At 43.6% G+C, this 23825-nt stretch overlaps 1 protein-coding gene across 1 annotated transcript in view; it reads left to right on the top strand.

Moving 5' to 3' along the window:
- LOC139416928 (melanopsin-A-like) overlaps window positions 1–23825 on the top strand; it is a 58147-nt gene that overhangs the window by 18513 nt on the left and 15809 nt on the right. The window contains exons 2-9 of the mRNA XM_071166112.1: window positions 10636–10781; window positions 11868–12001; window positions 13687–13890; window positions 15350–15521; window positions 15650–15814; window positions 15995–16102; window positions 23230–23425; window positions 23557–23718. Of these exons, the coding sequence (XP_071022213.1) occupies window positions 10636–10781; window positions 11868–12001; window positions 13687–13890; window positions 15350–15521; window positions 15650–15814; window positions 15995–16102; window positions 23230–23425; window positions 23557–23718 (1287 nt within the window). The remainder of the gene's footprint in view (window positions 1–10635; window positions 10782–11867; window positions 12002–13686; window positions 13891–15349; window positions 15522–15649; window positions 15815–15994; window positions 16103–23229; window positions 23426–23556; window positions 23719–23825) is intronic.

Genomic DNA, 23825 nt, shown 5'->3' with positions numbered 1-23825 from the left:
AAATATTGAATATATTTTGATTTGTTTAACACTTTTCTGGTTACTACATGATTCTATGTGTTATTTCATAGTTTTGATGTCTTCATTATTATTCTAAAATGTAGAAAATAGTAAAAAATTAAGAAAAACCCTTGAATGAGTAGGTGTGTCCAAGCTTTTGACTGGTACTGTGTGTGTATATATATTAGTAATTTGCGGGTTGACTCATGACCCGCAGTCCCCGCGGTTATATCCACCCGGCAGACGGGTCTAGCTAGGGTCATGAAATATTGTGTGGCTGAGGGGCGGGTGAGTGGCGTGCGTAATAGAAACAATAACTTTAAAAAATCCATACATTTTATAATTCTTGTGGAAATTATATAGGCTACAATTCGTTTTTTCTTTCATTATATTAGGCTGTCTGGTATTTGTGCATGAGCCTAAGCTTCAAGATGTAACTGTACGGGTGCCAAATAGCCAACAGAGCCAATCGACAAATAATGGCTGTGTAGAATGGGCAGAAAAGGTTCATGTCAATACATGGAGGCAAAAAGGGCATTGTCAACGTGTATTTCCATAAACAAAAGCTGTGAAAGGAGAATTGAAAATAATGATAAGGGAGGGGCTGAAAAGTAATGTTTGGAAAAGATTTGGTGAAGTGGTAAAAGAGGATGATAGCAGTGGCAGCTATGTTATGTTTGATGATAATGAGGCGCTATACAAATTTGACAGTCACAAGATGGGAATTCAAAATATACCTGTGGCATGTCAAGGGAACTGTAGCCTACTGTTTAGACGGGATAAATGGAAATTTAAATCTGGACACTGACTGTAGGTCTATAATCTCTCATATAGCCTTAATAATAACTCCTGCAGAATAAGGCATTTCTTGCAATAAAATGATACACTAAATGTAGGCATTTGGACTCCACAGGAGTGGAGAAATATGATTGATTTATTTCTGCATCTTGAGAGAATGCCATGCTCAGTTAGATACCATCTGTAGAGGTGTTGTCTTCATCATGAAAGCTGATAGTATTTTAACCACATAACATATGCGTTGAAGCCGAACTGAAATCTTATCAGAAACACTTTGGGTAATTTTCACAGCTTTCTTTTTCCTTACAACAATTGTATTTTCTCCCCAGTCCCTAAACGTATTTGCTCGGTGAAAGATGACAGAGTAAACTTTACCTATGTCAACTAGATTGAAGGATGAATTCTATCGATCCATTACATTATTCTGTGGAGAAAGGGGTTTATTTGTACTCTTCTAGGGCAGCATATAATGACAAAAGAGAAACTACATGTATCTAATTATAGACAAGCTGAGTAACAAATAGCCTACCAAAATGTCGAAAATTATAAGCAGAAACATATCTAAATCAGACCAAAAAAATATCCTCCAACCCCTGTCAAAAAAATCACTGTGCATATTCGATGGTGCATTTTCTATGTTTTCGGATTAGGGTTGGGTGGAGGCGGATGAGTTATTAGTAATTGCGGGCTGGAGCGGGTGAACAGCTGACCCGCACACCACTAAAATACTGTACATATATATCTTTATATTCTTGACTCTGACATTGCTCATTCTCTTAATCTTTGGGATTTGTGTGTATTGTTTTGTATTGTTAGGTATTATGCACTGTTGGAGCTAGAAACAATTCTCTGCTGGATGCGAGAGATCAAGTGCCCCTACAATGTGTCAAATCAAATTGTAGGGGCCAAATTGTAGGGGCCATTGCCATTTGATTAGATGTTCAGGAGTCTTATGGCTTGGGGGTAGAAGCTGTTTAGAAGCCTCTTGGACCTAGACTTGGCGCTCCGGTACAGCAGAGAGAACAGTCTATGACTCGGGTGGCTGGAATCTATGACAATTTTTAAGGCCTTCCTCTGACACCGCCTGGTATAGAGGTCCTGTATGGCAGGAAGCTTGGCCCCAGTGATGTACTCGGCTGTACGCACTACCCTCTTTAGTGCCTTGCCGTCGGAGGCCGAGCAGTTGCCATACCAGGCAGTGATGGACCCGTCAGGATGCTCTCGGTGGTGCAGCTGTAGAACCTTTTGAGGATCTGAGGACCCATGACAAATCTTTTCAGTCTCATGAGGAGGACTAGGTTTTGTCGTGCCCTCTTCACGACTGTCTTGGTGTGCTTGGATCATATTAGTTTGTTGGGGATGTGGACACTAAGGAAGTTGACGCTCTCAACCTGCTCCCTTACAGCCCCGTCGATGAGAATGGTGGCGTGCTTGGTCCTCCTTTTTCTGTAGTCCACAATCCTCTCCAATCATTGGAGGCCCCTTAGTGGCTGGGGGCCCTAAGCAACCGCTTATGTTGCTTATGCCTGGGGCCGGCCCTGGTTAGCATGCTCTACAGTCAGTAACAACTTTGCTGTGGGCTCGTGGAAGCTGCTGAAGACACAGTGATCTAAGCTATCCGATTGTCCAGTGGTATGCACCCATCTGATTGGCCAGCAATATGCCTACAGGTGAACCTGATTTAGCTCTCTGGGCCTGCCAATAGGAGGAGTTTGTATCTTTAGACAAATTAAATGGTTCAAAATGGGAACACTTCACCTACCCGGCATGCAGGGCAGCTGAATCAAGTGCACCTATCGTATTATTGGTGAATAGGCTACTAAATATAAATATTTATAAAAATAGCTAGCCTGATTGGCTGAGACAAGATTCAAATTCAGGTGCCCTGCCAGGTCCTGCCGTGGCTTCAGCCCTGCCAAATTGTCTGGTTGCCAGTCTGTATCTCAAAATTCAATATTGTTGCTTTGCCCTCCCAAGTCCACTACCACGGATGCATTCACAACACTGCCAACAGACAGAAAACATTCCCCATCATTTTTTTAATTTAACATTTTTAAATGTTACCTTTATTTAACCAGGCAAGTCAGTTAAGAACAAATTCTTATTTTCAATGACGGCCTAGGAACAGTGGGTTAACTGCCTGTTCAGGGGCAGAACGACAGATTTGTACCTTGTCAGCTCGGGGGTTTGAACTTGCAACCTTCCGGTTCTAGTGAATAGAATAGAATGCCATTCAATGTTCTGTGAATAATGTGAAGCACTAGATTGTACACCTCTGTACACTTCAGGATTGTACATTTCTTGTCCAGTAGGGCTGTTATATACACTGAATGTGCAAAACCAGGAACACTTTCCTAATATTGAGTTGCACCCCCTTTTGCCCGAAACACTAGTCGGGGCAAGGACTCTCTCTATAAGGTGTTGAAATGTTGAATCCAATGCTTACCACAGTTGTGTCAAGTTGGCTGGATGTCCTTTGGGTGGTGGAACATTCTTGACGCACATGGGAAACTGTTGAGTGTAAAAACCCAGCAGCGTTGCCCTTCTTGAAACAAACCGGTGCGTATAGCACCTACTACATTACCTCGTTCAAAGGCACTTCTAATCTGAAAACAAGGCTCCATAAATTCTATCAACATATCTATTGCGCAACCCGGGCTGGCAAAACCCTGGATCATTGTTATTCTAACTTCCGCATATAAGGCCCTCCCCCGCCCTCCTTTCGGAAAAGTTGACCACGACTCCATTTTGTTGCTCCAAGACTATAAACAGGAACTTAAACAGGAAGCACCCGCGCTCAGGTCTGTTCAACGCTGGACTGACCAATCGGATTCCACGCTTCAAGATTGCTTCGATCATGTGGACTGGGATATGTTCCGCATAGCATCGAACAACAACATTGATGAATACGCTGATTCGGTGAGCGAGGTTATTAGCAAGTGCATCGGTGATGTTGTACCCACGTCGTCTAAAACATTCCCCAACCAGAAACCGTGGATTGATGGCAGCATTCGTGCAAAACTGAAAGCACGAACCACTGCTTTTAATCAGGGCAAGATGACTGGAAACTTGACCGAATAAAAACAGTGTAGCTATTCCCTCCTCAAAGCAATCAAACAATCTAAGTGTTAGTATAGAGACAAAGTAGAGTTGCAATTCAACGGCTCAGACACGAGAGGTATGTGGCAAGGTCTACAGTCAATCACGGACTACAAAAGAAAAACCAGCCCAGTCGCGGACCACAATGTCTTGCTCCCAGACAGATGAAACAACCTTTTTTGCTCGCTTTGAGGACAATACAGTGCCACCTGACACGGCCCGCTACCAAAACCTGCAGGCTCTCCTTCACTGCAGCCAACGTGAGTAAAACATTTAAACGTGTTAACCCCCGCAAGGCTACAGGCGCAGACGGCATCCCCAGCCGCGTCCTCAGAATATGAGCAGACCAGCTGGCTGGTGTGTTTACGGACATATTCAATCAATCCTTATCCCAGTCTGCTGTTTCCACATGCTTCAAGAGAGCCACCATTGTTCCTGTTCCCAAGAAAGCTAAGGTAACTGAGCTAAATGACTACCGCCCCGTAGCACTCACTTCCGTCGTCATGAAGTGCTTTGAGAGACTAATCAAGGACCATATCACCTCCACCCTAGACCCTCTCCAATTTGCTTACCGCCGCAATAGGTCCACAGACGATGCAATTGCAATCACACTGCACACTGCCCTAACCCGTCTGGACAAGAGGAATACCTATGTAAGAATGCTGTTCATCGACTACAACTCAGCATTTAACACCATAGTACCCTCCAAACTCGTCATCAAGCTCGAGACCCTGGGTCCCGACACCGCCCCTTGCAACTGGGTCCTGGACTTCCTGATGGGCCGCCCACAGGTGGTGAGGGTAGGTAAGAACATCTCCACCCCGCTGATCCTCAACACTGGGGCCCCACAAGGGTGCGTTCTCAGCCCTCTCCTGTACTCCCTGTTCACCCATGACTGCGTGGCCATGCACGCCTCCAACTCAATCATCAAGTTGCAGACGACACTACAGTGGTAGGCTTGATTACCAACAACGATGAGACGGCCTACAGGGAGGAGGTGAGGGCCCTCGGAGTGTGGTGTCAGGAAAATAACCTCACACTCAATGTCAACAAAACAAAGTAGATGATCGTGGACTTCAGGAAACAGCAGAGGGAGCACCCCCCTATCCACATTGATGGAACAGTAGTGGAGAAGGTGGTTCCTCGGCGTACACATCATGGACTAACTGAAATGGTCCACCCACACATACAGCGTGGTGAAGAAGGCACAGCAGCGCCTCTTCAACCTCCGGAGGCTGAAGAAATTTGGCTTGTCACCAAAAACAAACTTTTACAGATGCACAATCAAGAGCATCCTGTTGGGCTGTATCACCACCTGGTATGGCAACTGCTCCGCCTATAACTGTAAGGCTCTCCAGAGGGTAGTGAGGTCTGCACAACGCATCACCGGGGGCAAACTACCTGCCCTCCAGGACACCTACACCACCCGATGTCACAGGAAGGTCATAAAGATCATCAAGGTAAACAACCACCTGAGCCACTGCCTGTTCACCTTGCTATCATCCAGAAGGCGAGGTCAGTACAGGTGCATCAAAGCTTGGACCGAGAGACTGAAAAGCAGCTTCTATCTCAAGGCCATCAGACTGTTAAACGGCCATCACTAACATTGAGTGGCTGCTGCCAACACACTGACTCAACTCTAGCCACTTTAATAATGGAAAAATGTATGTGATAAATGTATCACTTGCCCCTTTAAAAAATGCCACTTTATATAATGTTTACATACCCTACATTACTCAGCTCATATACTGTACTCTATACCATCTACTGCATCTTGCCTGTGCTGTTCGGCCATCACTCATTCATATATTTTTATGTACATATTCTTATTCATTCCTTTACACTTGTTTCTATAAGGTAGTTGTTGTGAAATTGTTAGGTTAGATATTACTGCATGGTTGGAACTAGAAGCACAAGCATTTCACTACACTCGCATTAACATCTGCTAACCATGTGTATGTGAAAAATAAAATGTGATTCGATTTTATTTTATTTGTCTCCCCCTTCATCTACACTGATTTGAAGTGGACATCAATATGGGTTCATAGCTTTCACCTGGATTCGCCTGGTATGTCATGTGTCATTCACGGCAGGCCTTTTTAGATCACTGAGAAAGAAGATAACCTATTTTCAGATGTCTAGTGGAGATTGTTCCTATTGACTCTTGTTAGCTCCCAGAGATACTGCTGTACGTGATCTTGAGGTGCACAGACAACCCAGGTTCAATGTCTGTGTTCGGTAATTATTGTGTTGGGGTCTCCTACAGCTCAGTAAGTCCTCTATGTGAAAAGTCCCGACTTTGAGAATCCCTAAGTCACTCCGTACAACCTTTTGTCAGTTAAACTGTAGAAAAGATGTCCACGGGACCCATAATGGCCCCAGAATGATATCTGGCAGACAAGGTGAGGTGAAACAATTTAAAACAGATCTCCTAAGATAATAGTTTCTTGACAAGGGCTTTTGGGTGATCTTAAAGTTTGAACATGTATTTTCTCTCTGCTCTTATTGAGGAAGTTGGGATTTTACCCTATGAGACAAATAGAAATAGAAAAATGTAAATCATTAACTCATTCCACAACAATCCAAAGTTGATAAAGGGGATGCTGAGAACTGGCGCCAAAAGCCCACAGGACAGTCATAATCCGCTGTTACCAACTTCATCAATTTACTGGGAGCAAAAAAAAAGAAAGTTTTTTACTGGGAGCAAAGGTACAACTGTGAAACAGATGAAACTGACATTTCTCTTCCCACCATGTTTCATTTTCATGCATATGCAAATTATATATATGTATAACATTCAGGAGAGGATTCCATTTCATTACAATTCACAGGATGGATGCATTCATATTCACATCATAATAAAAGAGGGAGAGTTTATTTCAGGTTTTTTTATCTAGACGAAGGTCCTGGTGCAAGCTAGGTTTCCGCTCTTGCCGTTTTAAATTAGCGTTTAACTCAGTTTTGGGCAGTCAGTGACATTAATTAATCTACTAGGCTTCAGGGGAAGATAAAAACTAGCAGGACTGTGACTGTAGACAACTGGATTTAGACCATATGACGCTGTCTTCAACCTTTTCCTTTTCTCTAACAGGCTGGAAACAGATAGAAAGATGAAGTGATTATCCAACCTTAAAGCACCAAGCACACTAACTCTGGTAATAATCATCTGGAGTCGCACATTTAAATGAACTTCTCTGAGCTTCAATATGAATGGAGACCCATTTGCATCCAAAGGCTTGAAGCCAGTTTCCCCATTAACTCACACCAGTTAAAATCAACATACAAACATCACACGTTGTTTTTGAATCCCTCTCCATCTGTCATGTTGCTCTGGAGTCTCTCCGGAATGTCTTTAATGAAGAGATCATTTGTTTGAGTTAGTAACTCGGGGCACGCAGGGGCCAATTTCCTGCTCGACTGCTCTGAAGCCGCCGCAGGAGAACACAAATCAACAGGGATAAGCGTCCCCACCAACGAAGGCGTGATGGAATAAATAAGACCAGGCAACATCTCCCTCTGTCATTTAAAATCTCAGTAATTTCAGACTGAGTGGAATGTACATATGGTTGTCTCACTACCTCACTCTAACATAGTCTAACAGAGATAGCTAAAGCATGTTTAGTGAAGGTAAGAACATGGTGAAGTACAATGATGGGGAGGAAGAGGAGGAGAAGGTGGAGAAGGAGCAGATGGAGGACAATTATGAGGAGGAAAGGGAGGAGGTGGAAGAAAAAGAAGAGGACAATTGTGAGGAAGCTGAGAAGGAAAAAGACGAGGACAATCATGAGGACAATGATGGTGATAATGGCTCCCACTCTCACTGCACCCACACAAATACACCCAGACAAATAGTCCAAGGCCAATATCACTGTAGACAAATACCTTGAATTCCTCTGATAACTTCAGAGAAAAACAGACCTGTCTGTGATGCATCCCCTAGATGGAAGTGTTTGACAGCACTAGGAGGATGGTGGGAATGGGCTTAGACTAAAGCCCACACTACAGGACAAACAGGAAGAAGAGTAAAAGGTGCTAGCTACATCATACAGACGGGGTGAATAATGGAAAAGATATGTCCTGGACAGAATATGGGCATATCATATGTCAGGGGTGATAAGGGAGATACAGTGCCTTCGGAAAGTATTCAGACCCCTTGACTTTTTCCACATTTTGTTACGTTACAGCCTTATTCTAAAATGGATTAAATAAAATAAAAATAGAAAAAGACCTGAGTTCCCAATTTACAATTCCGAGTTGGATGACCATTCAAAACGTATTTTCCCAGTCGGAGCTCGTTTTTTCCTTTTCTCTTGAACTCCCTGAAGTCAAATTTTGCAGTTCCGAGTTAACAGTTGTTTTGAGCGCGGCACAAATCATGTTTCATTGACATCATGGCCAATGTTGAATGTTTATAATTTTAGGCTTAGAAAAGAGACCCTTAATCTCAGACTTGGGACCACACAGCCACTCCACTGAATAGTAGGCTAGTGATTGCTTTGCAATGCTTGCAGTTAGTAGACACCGGTTCCTTCCAAACCATTCCTTGTTGAATTTGCGATTTCCAACTTGTTGTGTAATGTGTATGTCCAATGGCCAATGAGCACCGATACGTTTTTTCTACCATTTCTCTTCCTTATTTCTCTTCACATGACAAGGATTAAAAAGGATTTGCCAGTAGATTGTCGACTTGATTCATGATGATGGCTGCTAACTAAGATTTTGAAAGTATGATGTTGACATGATTAGTCCAATCAAAGCTACTGTCGATATAACGTGATGTAATTTTATCTGTGGCCAATGACCTTGAGCCTTCTTGGATGGGCACTTCTAATGTAACTCTATGGCAGCACCCAAGGGGCTTGAATTTCCAAGCTCTACTCTTAGACATGGTCTTAGACTCTTCCGCACCTGCCCTGAATGACGGATCGTCACTGTGCTGTGGGGATGTTTTTCAGCGGCAGGGACTGGGAGCCTAGTCAGGATCGAGGTAAAGATGAACGGAGCAAAGTACAGAGAGATCCATGATAAAACCTGCTCCAGAGTGCTCAGCATCTCAGACTGGGGCAAAGGTTCACCTTCCAACAGGACAATGAATGTCCTTGAGTGGCCCAGCCAGAGCCCAGACTTGAATCCAATCGAACATCTCTGGAGAGACCTGACAATAGCTGTGCAGTGACGCTCCCCATCCAACCTGACAGAGCTTGAGAGGATCTGTAGAGAAGAATGGGAGAAACTCCCCAAATACAGGTGTGCCAAGCTCATAGCGTCAGACCCAAGAAGACTCGAAGCTGTAACTGCTGCCAAAGGTGCTACAACAAAGGATTGAGTAAAGCGTCTGAATACTTATGTAAATATGATATTTCAGTTTTTATTCGTAAGAAATTACACTATTTTTGAAAAACCTGTTTTTCCTTTGTCATTATGGGGTATTGTGTGTAGATTGATGATGGAATTTTTATTTTTTTTATCCATTTTTGAACAACGCTGTAACCTAACAGCGTTCCCGAAGGCACTGTAGGCTACAATATGCCCTAGTGTTATGTGTATTAGCATATTTTTGTTGTTTATGTTTCCAATGTGATGGTGTTTAACCCTTTTCTGACTTTCATTTATCTGCATGTCCAGCACTTGTTTTCTTCCCCCATGTTCTTTTCAGGACAACCATTTCTACAAGTTAAACACCAAACTATGTGACATAAACAGTTGCATTCATGAGTTTTATTGACAAATGTCGATTAAAAAAACAAGGTCAGCGAAAGTAAAAACATTATATGAACGCTGTAAGTACAGACATTGTACTTAGTCAGTGACAACAGTGTGGAGTTTGGCGTCAAACTCAAAACTTGATATCGAGTCCCCGAGCTGACAAGGTAAAAATCTGTCGTTCTGCCCCTGAACAAGGTAGTTCGGTAGGCCGTCATTGTTAATAAGAATTTTGTTCTTAACTGACTTGCCTAGCTAAATAAAGGTTAAATAAAAATGTTTTAAAAAATATCCTCCATGTGGCTTGTGATGACATGGTAAGTAGACTCATGCAAATCTCAAATGAGGATTGTGGTCTCAGTCCAGTCATGTGTTGAACGTGTACAGCTTCCCCCAGTTGTTTGGCCCCCTGGGATCACATTTCCTGGGTACATCCTATCCTAATGACTATCAAATAGGCTCATGCAAGTGTGCAGGCCAGCATTTTACAATTGCTCTATCCTGCATAAGGATTCTGGGGGCAGGTTTCAATAACAAAATTAAGAAACTAAATCCTTGTTTTAAAAGAATACAAACCAGAAGGGAAACAAGTTTACTGGTTAGTTTATTTTTGAATAGCCAACATGAATCAAAAGATTTAAGAATTAGAATGAGACAGGATGCATTGTTTGATCCTTCACAAAGGACTTGATTTAAAACCCAATTATTTGTGAAATGTCAAAGTCAGTTTGAAGAGAGATTTGTAACATATTGCACAAATTGGATTCTTAACATATCACATGAATTGCAAAATTCACATATCATACAAATTGCTAAATTCGTAACATATCACAGGAAATGGATGACTAAAAGAAGGACCGTTTTGGCTCGTGAGCACCACTTTCAAAACTACTGGCTGAAATTATACAAAAAGTTTGAGAGTGCACATTAACAAGTGGACAAGTGGATACGGTTAATTAATCACAATTTAGTAATGCCAACTGTGGCTGTTGCACAGGTTCCTGTTTAAATGCAGTTATTTTGGTTTACCTGTAGGTGGCCATGGTGCACGAGGCCCCTCGTCACCCCTTCCCCACTGTGGATGTACCTGACCACGCCCATTATACTATAGGGGCCGTCATCCTGGCTATCGGCATCACCGGCATGGTGGGCAACTTCCTGGTTATCTATGCCTTCAGCAGGTAAGGGACAGTTGCTCCCTATGGTAGTGTAACTCTCTCTCTCTCCACCTTTTAGAAGAGCAGATAATCTAGGCTCTGTCGTAACCGGCCACGACCGGGAGGTCCGTGGGGCGACGCACAATTGGCCTAGCGTCGTCTGGGTTAGGGAGGGTTTGGCCGGTAGGGATATCCTTGTCTCATCGCGCACCAGCGACTCCTGTGGCGGGCCGGGCGCAGTGCGCGCTAACCAAGGTTGCCAGGTGCACGGTGTTTCCTCCGACACATTGGTGCGAGTGGCTTCCGGGTTGGATGCGCGCTGTGTTAAGAAGCAGTGCGGCTTGGTTGGGTTGTGTATCGGAGGAAGCATGACTTTCAACCTTAGTCTCTCCCGAGCCCGTACGGGAGTTATAGCGATGAGACAAGATAGTAGCTACTAAAACAATTGGATACCACGAAATAGGGGAGAAAAGGGGGTAAAATTCTAAAATAATATATATATATATATATATTTTTTTAAAGAAGAGCAGATAATCTCATCAGTTAAAATGTGATTGGAGTTTCTTGCAGCAAGAATATGTACAGTTAATGCTGAGGTTTATCTCGTCTCAATATCCCTCCATCTGTCATATGTGGCTCTGTAGTCTCAGTTGTTTATCAGTGTGTCTCAGTTGATCAACATCGTGAGTCGAGAGATCAGGGTATTCATCCTCCCTTCTGAGCCCAAACATGATGTACTGTAACTAGCGTCCATGCCATGCTTCACTTTCAATGCTTTGTGAGGTGTCATTTCTCTCCCACTATGATGACTCATTCTGAATATAGACAGGCATACACACACAATCATATGCAGATATAAGTGGTACGTGTTGGACAAATTGATGGCACAAGCTCTATCCATAGCTGAAAAGTTGTCAACAATAATAAATCCTTCACCATAAAAAGAGGGGAACTACTGTACACAATTACAGAACAATAACCATTTGATTACACTGAGCTACCATTTGGGGGAATGTTACAGAATTATGGTGGTGTTTAAGTGTGTGTATCAAATTGAATCAGAATACATCATCTTGTGTTTCCCTGTGCTGTATTTGTTGTGTTCGACAGGAGCAGGTCACTGAGGACTCCAGCCAACATGTTCATCATTAACCTGGCCATCACTGACTTCATGATGTGCATCACACAGGCACCCATCTTCTTCACCACCTCCATGCACAGGAGATGGATCTTCGGGGAGAAAGGTACTCAACACCCATCTCCGAACACGTCTGAGGCCAATATTTTCCACAATATTTTCCACAAAAACTATAATTGACTTCAAACCAAAAAACATAGAAAATAGCATAGAATTGTGTGAACAAATTCAGTCTTTGAATTGCGTTCGTTTCCTATAATTGACTGGAAGGAGGTGGAATGAAGGAATTGACTCAGACTGAGCTCTGAGCAGAGCTTGTGTCTTACAAGGTTAATACGTTGGACAGAAAAGGCGGGGGATGGAAAGAGGGAGAAGTCTATGAAAGGAATGTGTTTATTTATTACCATAGTCATGGAATTAAAGAACATATGAATGGAAAACTCTCAATGAGATGTTGCCTCGAGATACAGGGAAAGGCGACTTACTTCTGCAAACACCTCACACAACATCACTACACTCTTAGAAAAATGGGTTCCAAAAGGGTTTTTCAGCTGTCCCCATAGGAGAACCCTTTTTGGTTCCTTGTAGAACCCTTTTTGATTTCATGTAGGAACTTCCAACCCAAAAGGGTTCTACCTGGTACCGAAAAGGGTTCTTCAAAGGGTTATCCTATGGGGAGAGCCGAAGAACCCTTCTAGGTTCTAGATAGCACCTTTTTTTCCAAGAGTGTACAATAGCTGTGGGAGAAAGAAGAAGCCTTAACTGGCACAGCTGATTTATTCTCATTCTGTATTATAAACAGCAAGTGCTAGAATATCTCGATTTTTATTTATATGAGCATGGAAGATAGTTTTATTCTCATTGAAATACAGACCATTTGAGGAATTATTTTGAACCAAATCCATTTTTATAAGTCATAGTGATCTTCATATCATATATCCCTAACAACCCCAACCCCCACCTACCCTCCTACCTTATTGTTGTCGTCCAAATTAACTGGGGAAAAAAATAAATAAACTGGAAATTGTGTTAGTGTATTTCCTGTGTCCTGGTGGGCAGCACTCATATACAACTCAATACCTGCAATTTAGGTGATTACAGATGGCTCAAGCTTGATATTGAAAATCAATGTGCCAAATCTGCTTCTTCATTGATATATTCAAGAGTATTAATATCTTTATCTATTTTTGCTCAGTTGAAATAGCCAGAACCGGCGCTGTACTGTGTATTCCCAGTTCTGCCATTGGTAAACCCAACTTACTCCAGTAAGTTAAGGCGTCAAATCTTCCCTGGCATCACCCACCATTGAGGGTGTGTAACAGCCTTAGGCTACTGCCATACTACACTAACACAAGGTGTGGTATTACCCCAGGCAAGACATCACCCCTGGAGTGTGTGATTTGTATTAACACAGCTATGGAGTGGTCTATCATGACATATATACAAACAATATGTTGCACAATATCTATATTTTGCGAGACATTGAGGTTTTGATTGAGGTACAGTACCAGTCAAAAGTTTGGACACACCTACTCATTCAAGAGTTAATTTGCAAATTAATTCATTAAAAATCCTACAATGTGATTTTCTGGATTTTTTTTCTAATTTTGTCTGTCATAGTTGAAGTGTACTTATGATGACAATTACAGGCCTCTCTCATCTTTTTAAGTGGGAGAACTTGCACAATTGGTGGCTGACTAATTACTTTTTTGCCCCACTGTATGTTTCTTTTCTATTCCCACCTTTTATCTCAGTAGTTAACTGTACTCTCTCCGTCTCTGTGTCTTCTAGGCTGTGAGCTCTATGCATTCTGCGGGGCTCTATTTGGGATCTGCTCTATGATCACTCTGACGGTGATAGCAGTGGACCGCTACTTTGTGATCACGCGTCCGTTGGCCTCCATTGGGGTGCTCTCCAAGAAACGAGCCCTGCTCGTCCTCATGGCTGCCTGGGCCTACTCACTGGGGTGGAGCCTGCCCCCTTTCTTCGGCTGGAGTAAGTCCACACATACATGATCATCACGCACGCACGCATCCGCACATACACACATATTGGGATGAGATCCAGTATGCCAGGGCTGTACACGCTGTATGGGAGAGTTGTGGTTGTGTCAGTGTATGCATGTCTTAGAAAGAGCTAAAAAAGACAGCAAGATAGAAAGACAGCGAGAACGAGTGCTCCCCCTGGCTATGTGTTCTCTCTTTGAACTCCAGTTAGCAGTAGCTTAGTTTAGGAATGAGGATTTAGGCATTGGATCAGGTGTTCTGAGCTGCCTGAGATTTTTCAGTGATAAGGAATTAAATGAAACTAGTGGGCGAACTGGCTGGAATGGGCCCCTCATAAGCCTCACATGGGCCTGGCCTTACAGTATGCTGTCCTCGGAATTACTCGCGCCCCATCATTGTGTGTATCTCTGGCAAATAACAAATGTATCCAGCCCGATTCTGTCCAGCACGTTAATGGGTGATATGCTGGAAAGGACCTTGGGGTGACACTAACTCAGACAATGTGGAGGGGGTTTGGGGAGAGGGATAGGAGATCATGGACTGGCTACCTCCTGCAGCAGTCTGGGGCTGGGCTCTTCATGCAGGCGTGCCAACCCAGACATGGTTCCGCAACACAAATGTCCTATCTGACAACACGAAGGGCGTCTGTCTCCTTAAACCCATCTGACGTCCCCATCTTTGCCCCGTCTCCACAGATTACCACATCCTTTCATCCCCTCTGGGGAAAAAAACATTAATAACATGAAAGCAAAACAAAACTGTGCCGTTTTACAATTTGAGGCTTTGATCGTCCAGAGCATTTAGTTAATCAGGAGTGCTCCCTTGATCCAAACTTTGGTTTTCTTGTGTCTTCCTATTGATGCGAATGTCCTTTGCTTTCCCTGATTGTTTTACCATAGCAGGGCTTCAATGGATGATGCATGATGAACAACTTGTAGATGACTTTGAAGTGGTGTTGAAGAAAGAACATTGTCTCTCTCCTTATATGTTACCCTTTTCCCCCTCTCTGTTCCCTTTCTCTATCACCTTCTCTCTCCTTTCTCTATCACCTTCTCTCTCCCCTTCTCTCTCCTTTCTCTATCCCCTTGTCTCTCCTTCCCCTTTCCTCTTCCCTCTCCCTTACCCCTACCCCTCTCCCTTCCTCCTTTCTCTATCCCCTCGTCTCTCCTTCCCCTTTCCCTCACCCCCTACCCCTCTCCCTCCCTCCTTTCTCTATCACCTTCTCTCTCATTTCTCTATCCCCTTGTCTCTCCTTCCCCTTTCCTCTTCCATCTCCCTTACCCCTCTCCCTCCCTCCTTTCTCTATCCCCTCGTCTCTCCTTCCCCTCCCCTCTCCCTTACCCCCTACCCCTCTCCCTCCCTCCTTTCCGCCTTTCTCTATCCCCTTGTCTCTCCTTCCCTTTTCCTCTCCCCTCTCCCTTACCCCCTTACCCCTCTCCCTCCCCAAGGTGCCTATGTTCCTGAGGGTCTGTTGACCTCCTGTACATGGGACTATGTGACCTTTACCCCGTCCGTGCGTGCCTACACCATGCTGCTCTTCACCTTTGTCTTCTTCATCCCCCTGATCATCATCACGTACTGCTACTTCTTCATCTTCAGAGCCATACGCACAACTAACAAGTGAGTGGGTTTGACACCAGAGAGCTGGTCTAGAGATGTCACTGGAAGAGTCAAATTAAGTCACTGCATTGGATTCTCTAAGCATTTCTAATTTCTCGCATGAAAAACAAAATCTGTGTGTGTCATAGGGCTGTAACCAAGATCAACGGCACTGGGAGCACCAGAGACTCCATTAAGAGTTTCCATCGGCTGAAGAATGAGTGGAAGATGGCTAAGATCGCTCTTATTGTCATCCTCCTCTATGTCATCTCTTGGTCCCCCTACTCTGCTGTTGCCCTGACCGCATTTTCAGGGTGAGTGGTTTTGATATACTATACTAGCCTATATAGACACAATACACACCCACTTCTAAAAGCATTGACGCAGCCACAACATTCATACCTTGACCATTCAGGTACAATTTATATTGTATAATTCTACCTTCAAGCCTAACAGCCTTCTCTCTCTCTCTGCCCTCTTCATGTCCTCTGTAGGCATACAGATTTTCTGACCCCCTACATGAACTCAGTACCTGCTGTGATCGCCAAGGCTTCAGCCATTCACAACCCCATCATCTATGCCATCACCCACCCCAAGTACAGGTACTGTAGTCTTGCTGCCACCCCAAGTACAGGTACTGTGGTCTTGCTGCCACCCCAAGTACAGGTACTGTGGTCTTGCTGCCACCCCAAGTACAGGTACTGTGGTCTTGCTGCCACCCCAAGTACAGGTACTGTAGTCTTGCTGTCACCCCAAGAACAGGTACTGTGGTCTTGCTGCCACTCCAAGTACAGATACTGTGGTCTTGCTGTCACCCCAAGTACAGGTACTGTGGTCTTGCTGTCACCTCAAGTACAGGTACTGTAGTCTTGCTGCCACCCCAAGTACAGGTACTGTAGTCTTGCTGCCACCCCAAGTACAGGTACTGTAGTCTTGCTGCCACCCCAAGTACAGGTACTGTAGTCTTGCTGCCACCCCAAGTACAGGTACTGTAGTCTTGCTGTCACCCCAAGTACAGGTACTGTGGTCTTGCTGCCACCCCAAGTACAGGTACTATAGTCTTGCTGCCACCCCAAGTACAGGTACTGCGGTCTTGCTGCCACCCCAAGTGCAGGTACTGTGGTCTTGCTGCCACCCCAAGTACAGGTACTGTAGTCTTGCTGCCACCCCAAGTACAGGTACTGCGGTCTTGCTGCCACCCCAAGTACAGGTACTGTGGTCTTGCTGTCACCCCAAGTACAGGTACTGTGGTCTTGCTGCCACCCCAAGTACAGGTACTGTGGTCTTGCTGCCACCCCAAGTACAGGTACTGTAGTCTTGCTGCCACCCCAAGTACAGGTACTGTAGTCTTGCTGTCACCCCAAGTACAGGTACTGTGGTCTTGCTGCCACCCCAAGTACAGGTACTGTAGTCTTGCTGCCACCCCAAGTACAGGTACTGTAGTCTTGCTGCCACCCCAAGTACAGGTACTGTAGTCTTGCTGCCACCCCAAGTACAGGTACTGTAGTCTTGCTGCCACCCCAAGTACAGGTACTGTAGTCTTGCTGCCACCCCAAGTACAGGTACTGTGGTCTTGCTGCCACCCCAAGTACAGGTACTGTAGTCTTGCTGCCACCCCAAGTACAGGTACTGCAGTCTTGCTGCCACCCCAAGTACAGGTACTGTGGTCTTGCTGTCACCCCAAGTACAGGTACTGTGGTCTTGCTGTCACCCCAAGTACAGGTACTGTGGTCTTGCTGCCACCCCAAGTACAGGTACTGTAGTCTTGCTGCCACTCCAAGTACAGGTACTGTAGTCTTGCTGCCACTCCAAGTACAGGTACTGTAGTCTTGCTGCCACTCAAAGTACAGGTACTGTAGTCTTGCTGCCACTCAAAGTACAGGTACTGTAGTCTTGCTGCCACTCAAAGTACAGGTACTGTAGTCTTGCTGCCACTCAAAGTACAGGTACTGTAGTCTTGCTGCCACTCAAAGTACAGGTACTGTAGTCTTGCTGCCACCCCAAGTACAGGTACTGTAGTCTTGCTGTCACCCCAAGTACAGGTACTGTAGTCTTGCTGCCACTCAAAGTACAGGTACTGTAGTCTTGCTGCCACTCAAAGTACAGGTACTGTAGTCTTGCTGCCACAGTAGTTCTTAGTTCCAAACAATTCTTACATCAGGAGATCACACCTAGTTAGCACTGTTGTTTGGTTAGTGGTGATTCTGTTGTGTACGTGTTGGAGTTTGGAGTTGCACACTGGATTGCAACAAATAATCATAATTCTGCCCAGTAGGCATACTGTACAGTAGGTTAATTTGTACTTGGCTAGATTCTACAGTTGAAACAATAACAAAGCGTTCACCCGCCTTCCCACTGGACACAGACGTCATTTAAACGACACGTTTTGATTTACATTTGTTTGAGTTGTCAACTCATGTGAAATCAATGTGAAAAATTGTCACCATGTCATTGGATTAACTGTAGGTTAAAGGTTGGTTGGAAGAAAATGGTCACTTCCCTTAATTTAATGACTTTTTGCAAATCCAATCAGTTTTCCACGTTGATTCAACAGCATCACATATGTTTTGGTTGAAATGACGTGGATACAACGTTGATTCAACGGCATCACATATGTTTTGGTTGAAATGACGTGGATACAACGTTGATTCAACAGCATCACATATGTTTTGGTTGAAATGACGTGGATACAACGTTGATTCAACCAGATTTTGTTTTGGTAAAAAGCTGTGGGATGGGCCTGGAGAAATATAACTCTCAAATTCACAGGCAGAGCTATGGATGCAAGGACTGAACATCCATGATATCAAAATTATAGTTGTAATCATGTTTGAGGCTAAACAGTGTTTGTTTACATTTTGGGTATATAACATACATTTATTAGTCCAAAAAGGGATGTAGCAACCAAGGATTCTAGCTTTAACTTTTAATTGAGAATATCAGGAATCAAGGTAAGACACAAAAGCAGACTGTTTGAAGTAACAATGTTGATTGTAACCACAGGGGCAGGCAAACGACAGGTCAAGGCAGGCAGGGGTCGATAAGCCAGAGCAGAGGCCAAGGTATAGGACGGCAGGCAGGCTCAGGGTCAGAGACAGGCAGTGGTCAGGCGGGCGGGTACAGGGTCAGAATAGGCAAAGGTCAAAAACCAGGATGAGAAAAAGAGAGACTAGGGTAAAACAGGGGCTGAGACAAAAAGCTGGTAGGCTTGAACTAACAAGACGGACTGGCAACAGACAGAAAACACAGGTATAAATACACAGGGGATAAGTGGGGAAGATGGGTGACACCTGAAGGGGGGGGGGGGGGGGTGGAGACAAGCACAAGAACAGGTGAAACTGATCAGGGCGTGACAGAGAAGGTTTTTGAAAAAGCCTTTCCATCTACCTGAAGACTTACCTGAAGGTTATCATTAGCATCACTAACGGCTACACAGAACGGTAGAAATATGCGCACTGCCCACATACAGACTTCAGAAAGTTGCAAGGGAATACGAATCACTGATGCATTCTGGTCATGTCTTTTGACCCAAAATGGACCCGCTTTGATAATTGACGTGCAGCTTTTTAAAGCTTTCATAAAGCCTGCATAAACACTGCATCAATGTTACAAATCATCTAGAACCGTATGTCATACCTTTATAAAGGGTTCATAAATATGGACTAATTGTGTGGCAACCACCAATGTCAAATATGACATAAACCTGTGCTTTATAAAGGGTGGCATAAGCACCACTTAAAAAAAGCCTTATCAATCATGTTAAATGGAGGCTTCACAAAGCATTTATAACACTGTCATTGCAATGCCGGGGTAGTGGGTTTGATTCCCGGGACCACGCCATATGTAAACATTTATTCACCAATCGCTGTAGGTCACTTTGGATAAAAGCGTCTGCTAAATTGTATATATTACATTACTCTAAAACATTTCTAGGGTGGCCGAAATGCTTTCCCTCTTAGGTGCATTGTCAATATTGGACCTAACCTAAACTTTCCCCCAAAAAAACCTTAGTGAGGCCTTTTAAAATCCATTCACACTTTTTGCTTTACTTCAGTTTTTTTCCCCAAATTCCATTTTCTCAGTTTTGTTTTCCAGGTTTCGATTTCCCCCATTTTTTCAGATTTTCCCCAATTATTTTCAAACTTTTTTAGTAGAAAAACAACAACATTTGACTTTCTGTGTTCACAACAATGCTTGAACCACATCGGGGATTACTTTTGAGGTCTGTGAAAAATCTACGAAACTTACAATACCAGTCAAAAGTTTGGACGCACCTACTCATTCAAAAGTTCTTATTTTTCTTATTTTCTACATTGTAGAATAATAGTGAAGACATCAACACTATGAAATAACAAATATGTAAAATATAATTTTAGATTCTTCCAAGTAGCCACCCTTTGCCTTGATGACAGCTTTGCACACTCTTGGCATTCTCTCGACCAGCTTCATGAGGAATGCTTTTCTAACAGTCTTGAAGGAGTTCCCACATATGCTGCTTTTCCTTCACTCTGTGGTCCAACTCATCCCAAACCATCTCAATTAGGTTGAGGTCGGGTGATTGTGGAGGCCAGGTCATCTGATGGAGCACTCCATCTGTCACGGGATTCTTCTGTTGAAGGAGAGGCGGACCAAAACGCAGCGTGGTTATTTAGATACATCTTTAATAAGGATGAAAATAGAACAATATACAAAAACAAGAAACGTGAAAAACCGAAAACAGCCCTATCTGGTGTAACAAACACAAAGACAGGAACAATCACACACCAAACTCAACACAAAACAGGCTACCTAAATATGGTTCCCAATCAGAGACAATGACTAACACCTGCCTCTGATTGAGAACCATATCAGGCCAAACACAGAAACAGACAAACTAGACACACAACATAGAATGCCCACTCAGATCACACCCTGACCAAACAAAACATAGAAACATACAAAGCAAACTATGGTCAGGGTGTGACACCATCACTCTCCTTCTTGGTCAAATAACCCTTTACACAGCCTGGAGGTGTGTTTTGGGTCATTGTCCTGTTGAAAAACAAATGATAGTCCCACTAAGTGCAAACCAGATGGGATGGTGTATCCCTGCACAATGCTGTGGTAGCCATGATGGTTAAGTGTGCCTTGAATTCTAAATAAATCACTGACAAAGTACCCCCACACCATCATACCTCCTCCTCCATGCTTCATGGTGTGAACCACACATGCAGAGATCTTCTGTTTATCTACTCTGTGTCTCTCAAAGACATGGTGGTTGGAACCACAAATCTCAAATTTGGACTCATCAGACCAAAGGACAGATTTCCACTGGTCTAATGTCCATTGCTTGTGTTTCTTGGCCCAAGCAAGTCTCTTCGTATTATTGGTGTCCTTTAGTAGTGGTTTCTTTGCAGCAATTCGACCATGAATGCCTGATTCATGCAGTCTCCTCTGAACAGTTGATGTTGAGATGTGTCTGTTACTTGAACTCTGTGAAGCATTTATTTGGGCTGCAATCTGAGATGCAGTTAACGCTAATTAACGTATCCTTTGCAGCAGAGGTAACTCTGGGTCTTTCTTTCATCATAGCGCTGGTTTTTGCGACTGCACTTGAAGAAACTTTCAAAGTTCTTGAAATGTTCCGGATTGACTGACTTTCATATCTTAAAGTAATGATGGACTGTCGTTTCTCTTTGCTTATTTGAGCTGTTCTTGCCATAATATGGACTTATGGTCTTCTGTATACCAATCCTACCTTATCACAACAAAACTGATTGACTCAAACGCATTAAGAATAAATACATTCCACAAATTAACTTTTAACAGGGCACACCTGTTAATTGAAATGCCTTCCAGGTGACTACCTTATGAAACTGGTTGAGAGAATGAAGGTAAAGCAGCCAACAAGTGCTCAGCATGTGTGGGAACTCCTTCAAGACTGTTGGAAAAGGATTCCAGGTGAAGCTGACTGAGAGAATGAAAAGAGTGTGAAAAGCTGTCATCAAGGCAACGGGTGGCCACTGTACTTTGAAGAATCTCAAATCTCAAATATATTTTGATTTGTTCAACACTTTTCTGCCAGCTCAGGGACAAGCTACACTATTCACATTCCTGTGTAATCAAATAAAAAATGCCCCGAATACAACAGGTATTCCTTACTGTGAAACGCTTGCTTACAAGCCCTTAAACAATGGTGCAGTTCTAAAAATAAAGTTAAGAAGGGGATTGATTACAACCTGTTACAATGGTGCCTACGTCGTCCCCCAGGCCATTGCACACACAGCACATAGAAAGAAGCCTGGGATATCAACTATTCAAAGTTGGCCTACAGTTGGTGGGAGTGACCATAGAATTCTAAAGGAGTGACCTTACAGAGTAAAGTATTTGTCATCGTCACTAGTTAACACAGTAACAAAGTCCTAATTATGGCACAAATTTGACTTTTTAAAGCTAACCCTAACTAATGAAGGCCAAGTTTGATGCGTTGGTCCACCAGGCCTTCAGCACATTTGGGGGGGGGGGAGTGTCTTGGAACGAGATTAGGTGTAATGTGACTACCATGACTTCACTTTGGAGCGCATTCCAATCCTTCGACCCAACATGTCACCCTTTTACAAAGCACGTTTAGATCATATTCGACATAGTGGGTGTCGTGGTCATTCTTACACAGGGACACTCGAAGTCAATCTTAAATTAATCATCCTTTATTTGTCAGCACGCTGGAAAGGTTCCAACCAACTCAATGCACCAATATGCACATATCAATCAGGAGCTCTGCCCAGGCAGACACAGCAGTTGTCTTATATACGGCTATACACAGACAATTTATATTTGCATGATTAACTAAAATGAATTATGAATTACCGACCAATACTGGCTCAGACCAATACCTCACAAGGCTTCTCCTCTCTAACCTGAGACCTTGAAACGGAGATATCTTTCGTTCTCGTTCTCAAAACAAGGTCCAGGTGTACTGCCAAATTGCAGCTACTGATAGTGAGGATTCGCTCAGTCAGCCACTTGCATGAACACACAGAAATTGGTTTATAGAACAGCACATGAATAGAACACAGAAATTAGTTATCAGAAAAGCACAAAATGGGTTATGTCACATTTGACATTGGTGTTTATGTCACACAGTTATGCCACATTTATGAACCCTTTTTAAAGCATGATATACGGTTATAGATACTTTAACACATTTATGTAGTGCTTATGAAGGCATTATGAAGGCTTTATGAGGCCTTTATAAGCTGAACGTAATTTAAAATCAGAACCATAAACTTAATACATTTTAGAATAAATTCAAACCATTAAGTTGATTTTCGAAATCTGAGACACATTTGGTAGAAGATCCGAAAGTAACAAATTATAATACTGGACCGTTTTTCATGTTCTAGTATTTAAAAACTACCATTGTTTTCATACACCGTGCAACTCTAGATCACTAAACTTTCCTCTCTAAAATCACTCATTAACCTGGATGTTAATACAACTGGACATTATTTTATTCTCACCACACAGGAAGGATGCCACGGGTTAATAAACTGTATAGGGCACCTAGATTGTTTCCTCTGACATGATACATCAGGCCAAGTCCCTGCCATGTTCTGTCCCATCAGACTGCCTATGGTGTCGCCTTGTACTGTATGGTACTTTGCCTTTCTGTCTTATGCTAGAGGAAATATATCAGTTAGCCTCTGGACCTACATCTCCTAAATCTGCAACCTGCACTCTTGGTCTTCAGGATGGCCATAGCCAAGTACATCCCATGCCTGGGGTTTTTGCTGTGTGTACGTAGACGTGACCTGCAATCCACCAACAGCAGTTTCATGTCCACCCGACGATCCACTGTCACCAGCCAGACCTCCGACATCGGTGACCGCTTACACCGCACCAGCACTGTCAAGTCCCGCCTCTCTTCCGCCTCCGACAGCGAATCGGTATGAATAAATAAAATTAAATCATGAGTGTGTGTCGTGTGTGTCGTGTGTGTCGTGTGTGTCGTGTGTGTGTGTGTGTGTGTGTGTGTGTGTGTGTGTCTGACGTTTATGTAATGGTTCCATCCCCCCAGGTCTGGACAGATACTGAGGCTGACCTCTCCAGTATGGGCTCCTGGCCGACTAGCCGCCAGGTGTCCTGTGATATCAGTAAGGACACCGCCGAGCTCCCACACTTCAAGCCCTCCAGCTCCAAGTCCAAGATGAAGAGCCACGACTCTGGTATCTTTGAGAAGGTAACTAACACATCAAGGCAAGGTCAGGTCAAGCCTGCTCCCTGTCCTCTTTCACATGTGTGACAATGTACTGAATGTGTGGAGGATATTTTGGGCTCTAGAGGCAG

This window comes from Oncorhynchus clarkii, chromosome 1 (genome assembly GCF_045791955.1).
Source record: "Oncorhynchus clarkii lewisi isolate Uvic-CL-2024 chromosome 1, UVic_Ocla_1.0, whole genome shotgun sequence".
NCBI classification, from domain to species: Eukaryota; Metazoa; Chordata; class Actinopteri; order Salmoniformes; family Salmonidae; genus Oncorhynchus; species Oncorhynchus clarkii.
Note: the sequence above shows the minus strand (reverse complement) of the source record. Positions and strands in the feature narration are given on the sequence as shown.